The sequence below is a fragment of the Limanda limanda genome, chromosome 7, assembly GCF_963576545.1.
Source record: "Limanda limanda chromosome 7, fLimLim1.1, whole genome shotgun sequence".
Lineage (NCBI taxonomy): Eukaryota > Metazoa > Chordata > Actinopteri > Pleuronectiformes > Pleuronectidae > Limanda > Limanda limanda.
The window spans coordinates 8,242,041-8,256,947 of NC_083642.1; the positions used below are offsets into that span (position 1 = coordinate 8,242,041).

Consider the following 14,907-nt stretch of genomic DNA (forward strand, 5'->3'; position numbering starts at 1 on the left):
CCCCCCCCCTTTGCCTCAGCTGGCCCCTTGCTTTTTCTCAGCCTCTTTCTGCAGGTTTGCTTTTGAAGCAGGGGTTCAGGTCATGTATGTCTGGTTTGGCTGGAAGGAGGGGGGGATACAGCAATCAGGCTGCGGTTGTGTGTGTGTGATGGAGAGCGGTGTGTGTGAACCCCCGTGTCCTTGTGCTGACCCTGCAGAGCTCCGGCCTGCCTCTGTGGTTCCCACTGATCCATCATGCTGTCTGATTGCCCAGAGAAAAGCCATTAGTCTGAAACAACACAACACATTAGCTGTGAGCTGCAGGTGTCTCTGGTCTGCACCGGGGCTCGTTCCTCACATCCAGGGACGCAGATGTCATGTTTACAGTGGCCCGGCAGTCAAACCTGCACGCGTCCCTTCTCCAAGATTCTATATTAAATGTTTATAGAAGACATATTATAACCCAGCAGGTGATTTGGTTTGCACGATGAAGACTGTTTCCAGAGAGCCGAGCTGCACGCTGAGAGATAAGACAACGTTTCCGTCTTTCTCAGTCTAACTGGTGATTTATTAATGCAGGTCTGCATGCTGCTATGCCCCTGCAGACTGCCTCGGTCCCTCAGGCAAGAGAAGCTCGGTGTTGCCCCCTGGTGGTAATTAGCCACGGAGTACAGTTTGGCCAATATTTCATCATGTCTCCTGACACCATTCCCGGTGGGTAGTATAAATGAAAAAATGTTTAAAATTGAGGTCTCGGAATATACCCTCAAGTGAAATCCAGTGGAAATGTGTAATGAGCAGGAGGTGAGAAGGGAGGAATCCTCTAAAGACATGTGAGTATCCCTGCTTTATGAATTACTTTTTAAAAAATAAATGACTACAGCCCTGATAATTTACTACACACTTTGAAAATGCTATATTTTTTCCACTGTGACAGATGCACTGCTTGTGGGCAGAAGGGAAAAAATTACAAAACATGTTCAACAAGTTTGTGTAATGATCAAAAGCTTTATTCAAACATGAAATAAAAAAATAGTGACAGAAAATGATCAGAGCTCACAAACATTTGCATAAATATAATACCATCAGAGCAGTTCAGAGACAACAGATCCAAAAAACGAAATATATATTGCAACATCTACGGACAAGCAGCAGTATGAAAACAAATCAAGGACAATGCTGAGTGAATTAATCCGATACAATAAACGTGTGTCTCTGTCTTTTGTTTAAGTGATCATGCATTCGAGTGCAGTCATGATTGCTGCCACCCAGAGGTTGCTTTTTAAAATAGGTTTCCCCAACAATTGCATTATTCACAGAGTTTTAATCGAGCAATTTCCAAATCGCAGACAATCGGTGCAGAAACAGCCCAAAGTGAGCAGAGTTATGTTGCTCTGACAAAATGCATATAATGCACAAAAAATTTAAAGTGCATTCCTGTGGGATTATTCAGGCTTATTGTGTTTTGAAGCGAGGAGGGTGTGAACTGCAGCGCGGCTCATGTTTCAGAGCCCGAACATCTGCTGATTGTTGTACATCTGATGAGCGAGAGAAGCTTACAGACGCTTTCACTCTGCAAAAAAATGTCGTTTGTTGGTTCTACATCCGGCCCCGTGATCACAAGAACCGACAAAAATATATATATATAATCACACGTCTACTGACCAACTCGCCTCTGGTCGTATTTTGTGTCAATATGAGGGTGCGTCTCACTATAAGGAAACATGGAGTGGTGATGGCTGCAGTGAACACCTGCAGCACCGTGATAACTGAGCACTGTTATACAACCGAGTTAACTTTGCTCTAATAAGGCCATGAGTCAAATGATTTTTACACTCATACCACAATGTATACCCACATTAACAGATCAGCAAGCTTCATTCTTATATATATATAAAAAAAAACAATTCATATCAATATGGATGCGAAACAAATATATTCAGACGTGTGTACTGAACAACAGTGATTTTCAACTGTTCCCCCCTCTATAAAAATAGCTTAAAAATCTGACACATATTTTTAGTACAGTGTTGGGTTAAGTCTTTTTTTTTTTCCTTTCTCTTTTACATCTGAGATAGATTAATAACAGGCTGGTTATTAAGTCCTCTGCTCCCCCTTCCCTCCTATGACACTGCCGCACACAGACACGGGGCTTTAAAAGACCAGAGTCCCACCAAGGAGCACTAAAGGGAGCAAACATGAACGGCATAAGCATCTCCTCCCTGCTCTGGACTCAAACTCCAGCCGACTGCAGACAGGCAGTACAGACGTCTCTATACAGAGCTTCACATGCACAGTGGTTTGTTAGTGGCACAGGACTTGGTCCATGACAGGAAAGAGTGCGGCCAACATTACAATACTTGTGCTCCGTCATAGCAGATGTCAGGATCATTGAAAAGGCGAAGCAGGAGGGACAGAACACGCCGCATTTGGCAAAACAGAAATCACTAAATCTCTCTCACACAGGAAAGGGCATCTGAGGGGCAGAGACAGAACACAGAAGCGTTTAGTAACTGATATTCTATAGAACATACACCAATCCACAATTCAGTGCTTTACACATAGAAGCTTTTCGGGACGGGGCCCAATGAAAGTGAACTAAAGGACAGGATGTGACTGTGAAATACAACCAACAGGGCAGGAGTCCATGAAAAGATTGTCACAATCCATGCTCTGCACACAGGCAATAATTTAGCTTTTTTACGAGACAAGCAATAAACATCGTTGTCATCATCATTCAGGCCCAGTTAATTTACCAACACACACACACACAGTGGGCGAAACAATACTGTACACAGCAAACACACACACACACACACACACACATTCAAGCACAATCCCTCACAAACACACCTCCCATTGCAATATGGGATGTAACTTATAGTTTAAGTGGCGGATAGCTTGTCCCCTGATACCAAGAATAAAAAACAGAAGGCAAACAGAATGCAACACAAGCAGAACGAGTGATACAAACCACCAACGTTATAAGGACACTTTAAGAAAGATTGTACTGTTTGGATTAACTGAACGCAGTTGCTATGTACCGCTGTGTTGGCTGGTTATAGCTTCTCAAAGCATAGAAAATAATAACTCTGTTGTATATGACAAAAATAAATAACTAAAACCTCTTGCAGCAGTTGTAAAAAGGCCACTGAATGCTTGTGTGTTTATATATATAGCTATATATATATGTGTGTGTGTGTTTGAGTGTGTGTGAGAGAGAGATGCAAACACAACAGCACAGGTAGGAACTAGCCATTAACGTCTTTTAGCCTTAAAACCATCATGCATGGACATTACCATATAAAAGACTGAAGTGCAGCCTCTATACAGCCTCTAGCTCAAGTCTCCAGTCATGCTGATATGAAGGTTTGTGTGGACAGTACAGAGTCACAGGTTACAGTACAGCTTCCTCTCAGTGGGTCTCCGAACCTGGATGAACCCCTGGAAGAGGCTGGTTACCAGGCCGGGGATAAAAGCAATGAAAATACCAAAGCGCCTCAATCCGGTAGCGTGTCGGATTTCAAAGGCAGAGGCAGTTGAATAATGGCAGTATATGATCAAGGAGTTAAGCACAAGCTTCAGTTTTCTGGCTGCAGCTATGTCAAATACCTAAATAGCACAAATCTTCCCATGGAGCGACTGATTTAGGATAATTTCCTGAAAGCAGCAGAACATCTCGGTGCCGTCCTGCAGAGCGAGAAACAGCTTTATTTTGGGGACATGAACCAGCGGCCTGTTTTGTGAGTTGAGCTGAATAAGGTACAAACTAAAAAATGAAACCTCGCACAGTCGACCTGTACATCAACACTTTGCTGAGTTGCCCTGAAATCAATTTTTTTAATCTTTCTAAGGTACCATGATAATAACTGATGCAACGTCAAATTACCGCGGAGCAACTCCCGTTTTGAAAATACCCGACGAGTGATCGTAGTTTTACACAAAGGACACTTTGAAGAGCTAAATCTTTCCTGTTAAAGCATCAAAACCAACTCGGCCCCACCGCCGTCCCATCTGCAGAGAACCCAAAGGAATCAGAAACGTTTCAAGCAGACACAGTAACACTGAACTTTTTTTTTTTCCAAAAGGGGGAGTTTCAACCCCAAAGGGACAGGTACGGTTTCTTAGTGCGCTGAAACATTTGTTTTGGAGAGCAGTAGACAAAATGTGAAGTTGTGTACAGACATATACTAATGTCACACTGTCAGAACTCCCTCACTCAGTTGTAACTTGGATTCTTCCTCAGTCTCTATGACGCTTTGGCTTTTCTTGCCCGCGGTGATGTTTTATCCTCAGACTTCACAACCCCATTAGCTGCGCCTCCTGCCAAGACAAGTGAATGGAAACACCCCCGATTAAAGGGAATATACGGCACAGCAGACAAATCAAGTGTTCAACATGCAAACTGAAATGTAGAATCACATTGTGTCTGCTTGCTGTGACTGATATAGTGAGTTCTCACCCCTTGTTGTTTCCCTTTTGTGCGGCTTGCTCTTCGGGCTGACCGTCGTAGTCGTTGTAGTCTTCTTCTTCGACGCCTGGTTCTGGCTGTGCTCCCTCCACTTTTTCAACTGGAAGTTAATGAATTTCCACATCATCCAGGCCTGTGTCAGGCAGATAGCTGCTAGACAAGTCATCCTGAGGGGTGAGGAGGACACAGAAAACTAAACTACAGTAGAATGCCATTGGTAAGGTCACTTGGAGAGCGCATATCACTTGTCACCATATTGTATATACATGAATATTTACATTTAAATTAAACACAGGCAGAATATCCATTCTCTGATTTAGTTGAAATGAATATTTGTTCCTGTACAGTAACTGAATAAAGACCACCCCCCCTACAAATACTTTTAATTCACAAAATAAAAACACAGGTCATTATCCAGATCTGCACAAATTTCCACTTATTCATACACATTAGCCCTAAAGGTGATTTTGTTCATGAAGATCTCAGCATTATTTCTTGAGAAATAAGATAGCAATTTTAAAGATAGGGAAATCTATGAAAAATGTAATGGGTTCTTCCCTGAACCAGACTGCATCCTTCCACCAAGTTTCGTGGTAATCTGTAGAGTAGTTTTTGTGAACTACATTAGTTGGTAAATTAGTTTGGAGGAGATTACTGCATCTTCAGTCAGACGCCACCTGAACTCACCTTATAGTGAGCACATTGAAATTTCCTTCCGCCAGAGAAAAGCCCTGGTTTTCAGTACGAGGCAGCCCGAAGCCAAAGGTCAGGACCGAGAGTGTGAGGGTGAGGAGGCGGGCGATGACAAAAAGTAGAGCCCACAGGGTAAAACTGTGAAGGGAGGGGGGAGAAATACAGGTTTCATCAGGTTGTTCAGATCAGCACCGTGTTTCTGCCCAATAAATAATGAATGCAATACCCTTTCTGCTTGTTCTCATCACTGAAGTAGAAGAGGCGTGAAGCGTGGAACAGCAGCTCCACCAGGTAGTGAGGGACCAGCAGCACCAGGCCCAGTCGGTGGAGGCTGAGGAGACAGAGTGAGGGAGGTGGCAGCAGCGTTATGACAAGTACTATGAATTACACGTCCTCTTATTAGAGAAAAAACCTGTAGACATCAGATTGATATCAATAAAACAATTGACTTAGAAAAGGGGACGTCTAAATGGAAGAGGCCGTTATAAAAAAAGGTAAAAATACTCAATTATCCATTAATTTCAGGATCAGTTCCCTGTGAGAGGGGAAATCAAGACGAATTAAAGCTTTAAATAGTTTAAAAATGATCTTCAGGACAATAAGAGGAAGTCAAATAAGATAATTGAGCCACTTCTGAGTCCATCGCAATGAGTCCATTAACTTGGTTTAGATGTAGTAGAAATTAGGAAGGAGGAGGATTTACTTTTTTTCAATTCTGCCTCTCATTTGACAGAGAGACAGAAACCAGGGGTGAGTAGTTGAGGTAAATGATCGGATCGGGTGGGAGTTCAACCAGGGACCTGCTGCCCAGAACATGTGCTCCTATGTGATACACACCCTAACCATCAGGTCACTCCCCAAAGAGGAGTTTTCTAATCACAGAATAGTGAATTGAATCTGCTTTCATACATTTCCCTGCAACAGAAACTTGAAAGTGCTGCAGTTATCAGCACGCCTCTGTTAGTCACGTTGCAGAAAATACATCCACAATCTCCCCCTCTGTTCTTGGGTAATGCGTTTACTTTTGAGTTGACCTTTAAGATCAAATAAATGACACCGCTTGATTCTATTCTGTCAGACATTTGTGTGAAAGTTTGTCTAAATTCTTTGGATATGGTGAGAACCATGTTTAGTGAGGTCCCGCCGACCTTGACCATTAACCACCAATTTTAAAATCAGATCCTCCCGGTGTCTGTGTGGATATCTGTGACATATGTAAGTAAATCGCCTCCAAGTATTCCAGATATATCAAATTCAAAAGAATGGGACAGACGTGAGGTCACAGTGGCCTTGACCTTTGACCTCCAATGTGTTATCAGTTCATCACAGTGAACATTTGTGCCAAATTGAAAGAAATCCCCTGGTGGCGTCGGGGAGAAATGGTGTTGATGGGACTGGGACGGACGTGTGAACGTACGTATGAACGACCTGTGAACAGAACGCCTCCAGCCAAAGACGTCAGCTGGTGCGGAGGAATAGAAACTAACAAGGCTCTCTACACAGAAGTGTTTTCCCCAGCGCTGGTTTAAAACATGCGTTCAACAAGTGAAGTATTATTTTACTCACTTTAAGACATAGGCACCAGTGATGTGGACAACATAAAGGCAAATGTAATAGAGCTGGCGGGGAATGTCTTCCTACGGAAAAGACAAGGAAAAGAGTGTGTTAGTAACAGGAGACGCTTTATGGCAACAACCAACAGTTTGGATGAACGATTTTTATGCTGGATTACGTATTTAACACACTTTACTGAATTGTAACTTCATGAAGACTAAAAATAAGTAGAGTGAAGCCAAATTTATCTCTACATCAAAACACAAGAAGTAGAACAAAAATCCAAATGAAAAACGAATAAACAGAGACACAATTAAAAAGGACATGTCCAATAAACACAAAATACCATGTTAGATTAAATACCTATTCCATATATTATTTTCTTAAGATATGACTATTTATCCTTTATAAAATTCATCCCTTTAACAGAAACATCTGATTTCCTTGAACATTCAATTTCCATTAAGATCATTGCGACTCTATCAACCAATTTATTATGGGCTAACATAATATTTGAGCAATTTTATGGAATGTCCTCAAATTTCGATATGAAAAACTCAGAAGTTTCGATAAAAACATCTGTTGATAATTTTCTCTTCTCTTCCTTTGAATGAAAATTTTGATTTTCACATGCATTTCCCCAAAACCAAAATAAAACCAACAGATTTTTCTTTCACTAGAATCGTTGTTCCATCTCATATCTGCAACACCATTCATTTGCATGAACAAGTTGCTGCTCTACAAACTAATGCCTTCACACATGAGTGACTCTGAAACCTTTCTACGAGTACGTTACTTTGAATTGATTCTTACCTTTCGGACTTTTTGAAAGTACAGCTCGGGAAGTGCATGGAGCCAATAGGCAATTTGGCAAATGTAGAAGAACTTGACCTGAAAACTGGACAGATGACAGGTGGCAAAGAGAGAAGAGCGTGGTGTTAGTTCAACATGGACACAAGTTATATTCATATACAAATGGAACATGATGTGCATTGTTCTGTTCTTTATCTGAAGATCCATGAATTTTAATTGAACACCCCTGTGATCTGTGTAGCTTGACACTATTACTCACTGACTGCTGACATTAAACTCTGATAGAAGATCATAATATGAAATAAATAAATAAACATAGAGTTTTGATCTATGCATGAATCACGGTTATGCAATACAATGTTTTGATGATTATATATGCATTTACTTACACCATGTGGGTGTGTGGGTAATCCTCCCATAAGAACGTAGGATTCGTTGCAAAGTCCTCCTGTCAGGGAAGAAGAGAGAGTGTGAGACAAAGCCTAACGGAGGCTGAGTCTGTGTGTCTGTGTGTCTGTGTGTGTGTGTGTGTGTGTCTGTGTGTGTGTGTGTCTGTATGTTTGTGTGTCTGTGTGTCTGTGTGACATCCTCGTACCGCCGTCAGGATGCTGCAGCCCCAGATGAAGGAGAACAGGTAGAACGCTGCGAGCTGTCCGGACTCGTTGAACTTGCTGTGCTTGGTCTTCGACAGGTGCAGCCTTCTGTTCATTTTCTGAAATCAAAACACGTGAACACATTAATGCTGTGCGTGTCACACGGAGGGGGGCATCATTTCAAAAAGAGAGATATAAGGAGATATTTTTAGATTCATTTTCACTTGATTTCTGAGGGAAAAGGAGGTGACTTATATAAAACTGCCTTTAACTGACTCATAACTGTCATTGCTGGAAGGATGGGATATGATCATGCACAAACAGCTCTAAGGAAACTGATTGTATAGAAATGATTGCCCGTGATACTTTGAATACCTTTTGAAATAAGGAACAATAGAAAGATTATTGTGGAGAGTAAAGAAGTCTGATCAGCCGCTGGGATTCACTTTAATTCTTGTAAAAAAGAGACGTGTGTGCAAAGCCGATACGTTTACACAAAGGTTTCAGTTTCACTTATTCTACTTCTCTACATATAAATGAGATTCAATAATTAAATCAGTGATACAAAGGGAAAAAATGTGAAGGCTTTCGAGCTTGAGTACTCACATCGAGAATGTACTCCTGTATCAAGGCGTGAAGGATGACCGCGATGAGCAGGTAGAAGAACACGGTGGCCACATCTTTAGGACCGTACTGGTAGAAGTTCACTGGATCACTCTTCTCATCTGCAAAAAAACATGTTTCGAAGATTGAAGAGGCAGAACAAAGCAATCACCGAAAGGGCTTTTATTTTGAAATCTGAATACTGAAAACAAAACACTCTGACTCACCGAGAACTTGTGTTACGTTGTACTGGACTGTGATGAACATGATGGCAAACTTAGCTGTGACCTGGAAGACAAAGGAAGAAACATATCACACACATGCAAGACATATAAGAAGCAGTAATAACTAATAAATGGCATTTTCAGTTTCTGTTTTAAAAGATTTTACAACTAGGTGAACCCACCTGAGGCTTTTGTCGTCCGAGATATATAGACTCAAACATAGAGTTCACCAGAAACAACTTACTTCATTTCAGAAGAATTGACTTCATCTGCTTTTGTGCAGTATTTCAATTCTCAGATATGTATGATATTTCATGTTTTATTGCTTTTTGTATTTTTCTATTTATTCCCTGCTTTTAAAATATCTGACTATTAACATTAAAATATGTACACAAGGAACATCTGTGTGCTTGAATGCATCCGTACTTTACATAGTATTTTGTTTTTGTTATTTTAATGTGTTTATACTTGCCTGTTTTTTAATCTCTTAGAACTTTGTAACTCAAGAAGTGCTATGTAAATACACTTTGATGTTGACTTGCTTTAATCTCTGCTTGTTTGTATGAGCTGCAAACTGAAAGTGAAGCCTTTGCGCTGTTTATAACAACCCTCACGATTCTAAAATATTATGTCGTTGTTTTATAAACACATGTGTTGATTGAGCACTGCTGTGACTAGGATGGGGGGGTCTATGACTGTGGTCCCATTTCAGAAGGGTCCTGAAGGGGCTCCCAGGGGCCTGAGGTAAACCTTCAAGTTCACTGCATCTGCTACAATGACTGTCATGTTTCAGGGTGAGAGTGGATCATCTGCCTCCTGAGGACAGACATTGTTTTTTCTTCTGCAAGCTCGAACCCTCTCTCTCCATCCTCACAGAAAAAAGCCTGATTGAGATGTTAATCTTTTCCACATGTTAGGCTGGAGTATGGTTTGGGTGGAGACAGGTGAAGCAGGTGGAGGAGGAAGAGCTTTAAACGTGCCTTAGTCATAACAGACATTAAAGTCAAAGGGGTTGATGATCAAAGGTGGAGCAGACAGACAGAACCTGGTCATGTTGTTATTACAGGTAATGCAATGGATTAGCCGCAGACTGGTGATTGACCAGTTAGCGGTGCCACTGGGCCTCCTCCTCTGCCGACCACTGAGACACATGAGAAGGGCAGAGACACGCTAGCTGCCGTTAGCTGACCTGACAGCAGCTAGCTAGCATCGGCGGGCTAACTCCACCTGACAGCAGCTAGCTAGCATCGGCGGGCTAACTCCATCTGACAGCAGCTAGCTAGCATCGGCGGACTAACTCCACAGTACCTCGAACATCAGGCCGAGGAGGATGATCATGGCCAGGCAGGACACCATGTCGGCGTGGTTCTGGATCACGAACTCGTGGCTCAGCACCGGCGGGCTCTTGTTCTTCTTGCGGAAACCCATGGCTCACCGCCGCGGCTCTACCGGCAGGGTCCCGGGGAGGTGGGCAGGTAGGTAAGAGGGGGGTGCTGCTGCCTGCTCGTCTGTCCGTCACTGAGTGTGCCTCCGCCGGGGCTGGAGCTAGCTTACCCCCGCTGGATGCTCCGGTCGCTCCGGTCGCTCCGCTGCACTGACCCGCTGCTCGCGTCCTGAGAACCGGGCATGAAGACGGGCTGCTACACCCGCTGCTCCCGTCGCTGCTGCCCCGGTGGTGGAGTCAGATGACGGGGTCCTCCCACTTCAGACCCCCCATTCATGAACCGCCCCGAGCCGCTGACGTAGCAGGAAAACCCAGGAAAAAACACCGTGCTGCTGCCTTCGTGTGCTGCACGGAAGAAGCCGGTGTCCAGGCTCATCAGTGCCCGCAGAGGAGGAGGTTCTCCACACTCTCCTCTGACATGTACCCGGGTTCTGCACCGTGGTTCTGGGATGTTGAGTCGTTTAGCAAACATCAACTGCAAAAACAATTCATATAAGAGAACACATTTGAAGTAACATAAGAACATGTTAAATGATATTTAAAAGAAAAGGAAAATAGAAAAGAAATACAACTAATTTTCTGCAAATTTGGGTAAGAATAATTTATAATATATAATAATAATAATTATCCTTACAATTTCAATAGGACCTCACTGTCTGTCAGTGCACGGGCCCTAGAAAAAAAATTAAATTAAATTAATCATGCGCAGTTCGCTTCTGCGCAGGAGGTAAATACATTTTTTTAATTAAATTCAATTAATAACAGAATATAATAACAAAAAGCCAATTCATTGTCCCGAAAAAAAAAAATAATAACCAGGATTGCTCAACCCTTGAAAGTACCAACGATAAAATACAATTTCTAAAAAAGTCTCAGAATCATCACCTTTGACGCCACGCCACGGTCACACCGTGTGATGACAAATTGATCTTTGAGTTAGTTTGTATCTACGTCTTGTTGTGATGACACTCATCTCAATTTAAATTGAGATGGGTTAGGTTAGTGTATCTATCTATCTATCTATCTATCTATCTATCTATCTATCTATCTATCTATCTATCTATCTATCTATCTATCTATCTATCTATCTATCTATCTATCTATCTATCTATCTATCTATCTATCTATCTATCTATCTATCTATCTATCTATCTATCTATCTATCAATCTATCTATCTATACCAACAGTCAAAGAAAAAAAAAAAATACTTTGCAGTATTTGTATATTGCGCTTTTTAATGTAAACAAACTAGATATTTGACACACTAGATATTGCATCCAAATTTACTTGAAATAACAAGGTCATAACACTGCAGGAGAGTGGAGGACTGTCTACTCTCGTCCAATCACGTCTCAGTATCTGCTGTGACTGACAGTCAATCAGTAAGCTCTATGTCCATTAGCTGTCGCCTCGTCCAATCACGGCGCTGTCTCCGAGTTGGGAAAACCAATCAGTGGGGTCCGTTCTCCAGTTTTTTTGGCTTTGAACTCGACGTCACTCGAGTTCAAAGCCAACCGTTCAGCCAATGGCCATGGCCCTCTTCAGTTTTCGGCGCAGCCACAGGTGTAATAAATTAGCTTACAAGCTAGCAGTCTGACTAAGGTAAATGACTGTGGCCTCATCAGCAGCGAGTTAAGGGCCGACATATTACCTTTCCTAAGTAAATCCCCACAGGGTCGGCGTTCAGAAGGTGAAGTAGAAAGTACACCTCCGGACGCGATTGGACGAGGCGACAGTTAGCTTCAGCAGATACAGAGACGTGATTGGACGAGAGTAGACAGTCCTCCACTCTCCTGCACATCAAAAAGCTATAATCACAAATAAGAAGAATTATCTATACATTGATAATAAATAAAGCAGCCAGTGAAAAATGCTGGAAACAGACTCGACTGAAATATCTGTTATTACACGTTGTCGGCGCTAGGAGGCAGTATGACACAGACAGGCATTAACTACCTGATCCTACATCTGTCACATTCAAATTAAGCTTCCGGCTCAACTGGTATATCGTCGCCCGGCTAGCTCAGTCGGTAGAGCATGAGACTCTTAATCTCAGGGTCGTGGGTTCGAGCCCCACGTTGGGCGCGACATTCTTTTTTCCTCGTAATGCTCTCACAGATCTGCTTTTGTCCCTGTAAAGATAAACATATAGAGAAATAAATATACTGATGGATTCATACTTTATTTCTTCCAAGAGAAATGTGGGTAGCAAATAAAACAGTCAAACACAAGAGCATGAATGAATCAGTGAAATGTCTAGTCTAACTACCACAAATCTGTAACTGTAAATAACTAGGTGCTTATAGAGTTGTCGATGATACAAATATTATTATAATTATTATTATTAAGAAGTATAAGGTGATACACAAGACACAAGTAACCAAGGCAGAGTATTTAAGCCAAATATACAGATTTAAAGATAAATAACTGAAGCTATACAAAGTTGTGCGTTAGACTAACACAGCCTGTACAAATTATGGTAAAGCAGATGTAAAGTGAAAACAGTGCAAGAGCCTAGAGAGATATATAACAAATATATAAAATAAGATCAAGATAAACATACGTAGTAACAGGTCTGGATCTAGACCGGGCCTGTTACTAGTTACGGGAGGGGCAATTGGAAATTTGGGTTTGGCACCTTCACACATTGGACTCAGTGGTGAGTGTTTTTCTCTTTTAAAGAACGTGTCACAATATTAAAAGATCGACTTGTCCTTTTTATGAATCGATATCAGATCATTCAAATTAAATATTTTATTAAACCCAGCACTGTGTCCAACCAGCAATTCTGAAATCAGGAAATAACGAACGAGAGGAATGAAATAAACATGACTGGCAGATTCAAATGAGACAGAATCAAGTTGAGTAGAAATTCTAGGCTTCTAGATCTGGCCTGGGCAGTAATGGTGAGAGTATGTACTCCATCCGCATGGCATCTCACAGGAACCACTTTCTGGTAAAACATCAGCAGCGGTTTCCTGCAGATGTTAAAGGACCCCATCCCCCCCCTCAGGAAACAGAGCCGGCCCTTCCCCTCTCTGTGGAGGGTCTGTGTTCGCTGACCAGTGCAGTCTGTCGTCCAGCTGCACTCCGAGGTATTTAAAGGTCCTGACCAACCTCAACATCAGCCCCATCAACGAAGACTGGCTGCAGATGTGGCCTGATCCTCCGGAAGCAACCCTGTCCTCTTCTGGACAACGTTTTAATTTCATATCTATCTATCTATCTATCTATCTATCTATCTATCTATATCTATCTATCTATCTATCTATCTATCTATCTATCTATCTATCTATCTATCTATCTATCTATCTATCTATCTATCTATCTATCTATCTATCTATGTATCTATATATCAATCTATCTATCTATCTATCCATTATTTGTAAGTTGTTTTCACTATTTAATAACATTTAATTTGACCAACAGTCAAAGAAAATACTTAGCAGCTTTACAGTATTTGTAAATTGCGTATTTGTAAACAAACTAGATATTGCATCCAAATTTACTTCAAATAACAAGGTCTGCAGATGTGGCCTGATCCTCCGGAAGCAACCCTGTCCTCTTCTTGACAACGTTTTCAATTCATATCCATTGACACGTTTCTGGGTGTATTGCAGACTAACATAACAGAATATAATTATTTCAGTTAAGTGTAACAAAATTTACGCCATGTGCACACACATTTTGTCTAAGTATTGACATTAGGATTCATGTTCTAATATTTGGACACACCTTCACGTACTTATAAGTGCCCCAAATAAAAAGATATGTATTTATTGCAGAGATGTTACGTAGGATTACACAATATGTGTTTTTCTGATCACTGAGCTTATAAGTGTCTGTCAATGTGCTGCTGAAAGTTAAACACACAAGAAAGAAAATGGTACTTAATCCAGCTGTGTTGAATAATTGATGATCATTGGTAGAGCACAGGCGTCAAAGAGGAAACCCAACACACACACAGACACACACACTTCCAACAAACCGTGCTTTGGTATTTCTTTTTATGGAGAAGGTGACAGGTCCATGCATATTTTATTGTATTTATATTTATTTGATTGATCACTGTTATTATATATGACGGGAACATAACAGTAACAACACTGTGTATGACAGAAAAGGAATGGTGACCTCAATACTCTTTTCCTTTCCTTTACTATAGAATAAAATAGATGTAGATGTAGTTTTAAGATTTTATGCATTTGTGTCAAGCATTAAACATAACCAGCCAAAAGCACCATTAAGAAAACAGAAACAGAAGGGCCAGAGGATGGATTCCTGTTCGTAACCAAGCAACTAAAGACCCTGGACTCCTTGACAAATGTGCCACAATGAATAGAACAGAATAAGAAAGCTGTTAAATGTCATGGTTTGAGAAAACAGAACAAGTGTGATTAGCAGTCTTTTAGGAGTGTGCAGTAAAAAAAAACATAAACACAATGACCAGCAAAAATATACACAGAAGATGTCTGTGCATATTCTCAGCCATCCAGGTCGAGGTTTATCCAAGTGCTAAGAAACAGGTCAAC

General features: G+C 41.4%; 1 protein-coding gene and 1 non-coding gene across 2 annotated transcripts; one reads left to right on the top strand and one right to left on the bottom strand.

Moving 5' to 3' along the window:
• Positions 1-1,018: 1,018 nt before the first annotated feature.
• On the bottom strand, positions 1,019-10,610 carry zgc:113278 (Translocating chain-associated membrane protein 1-like 1-like). The gene is made up of 11 exons (XM_061074361.1): positions 10,239-10,610; positions 8,934-8,994; positions 8,710-8,828; positions 8,106-8,222; positions 7,900-7,958; positions 7,511-7,595; positions 6,710-6,780; positions 5,370-5,474; positions 5,138-5,281; positions 4,442-4,617; positions 1,019-4,302 (listed from the first exon to the last, which is right to left on the bottom strand). Exons 1-11 carry the CDS (start codon positions 10,356-10,358, stop codon positions 4,229-4,231), a joined length of 1,131 nt encoding a protein of 376 aa, XP_060930344.1. The 5' UTR covers positions 10,359-10,610; the 3' UTR covers positions 1,019-4,228.
• A 1,777-nt stretch (positions 10,611-12,387) lies between these two features.
• On the top strand, positions 12,388-12,460 carry trnak-cuu (transfer RNA lysine (anticodon CUU)). The gene has a single exon. It is a non-coding gene; the product is annotated as a tRNA-Lys (tRNA).
• The last annotated feature ends 2,447 nt before the right edge of the window (positions 12,461-14,907 follow it).

Excerpts from the sequence above, each read along its gene's own strand:
- zgc:113278 (XM_061074361.1), bottom strand. The coding sequence starts at position 10,358 with ATGGGTTTCCGCAAGAAGAACAAGAGCCCGCCGGTGCTGAGCCACGAG. Across the intron at positions 7,959-8,105 it reads GCTGCAGCATCCTGACGGCG|GAGGACTTTGCAACGAATCC; the intron begins GTACGAGGATGT and ends CTTCCCTGACAG. Across the intron at positions 5,475-6,709 it reads ACTGGTGCCTATGTCTTAAA|CCTCCACCGACTGGGCCTGG; the intron begins GTGAGTAAAATA and ends CTGTCTCCTCAG.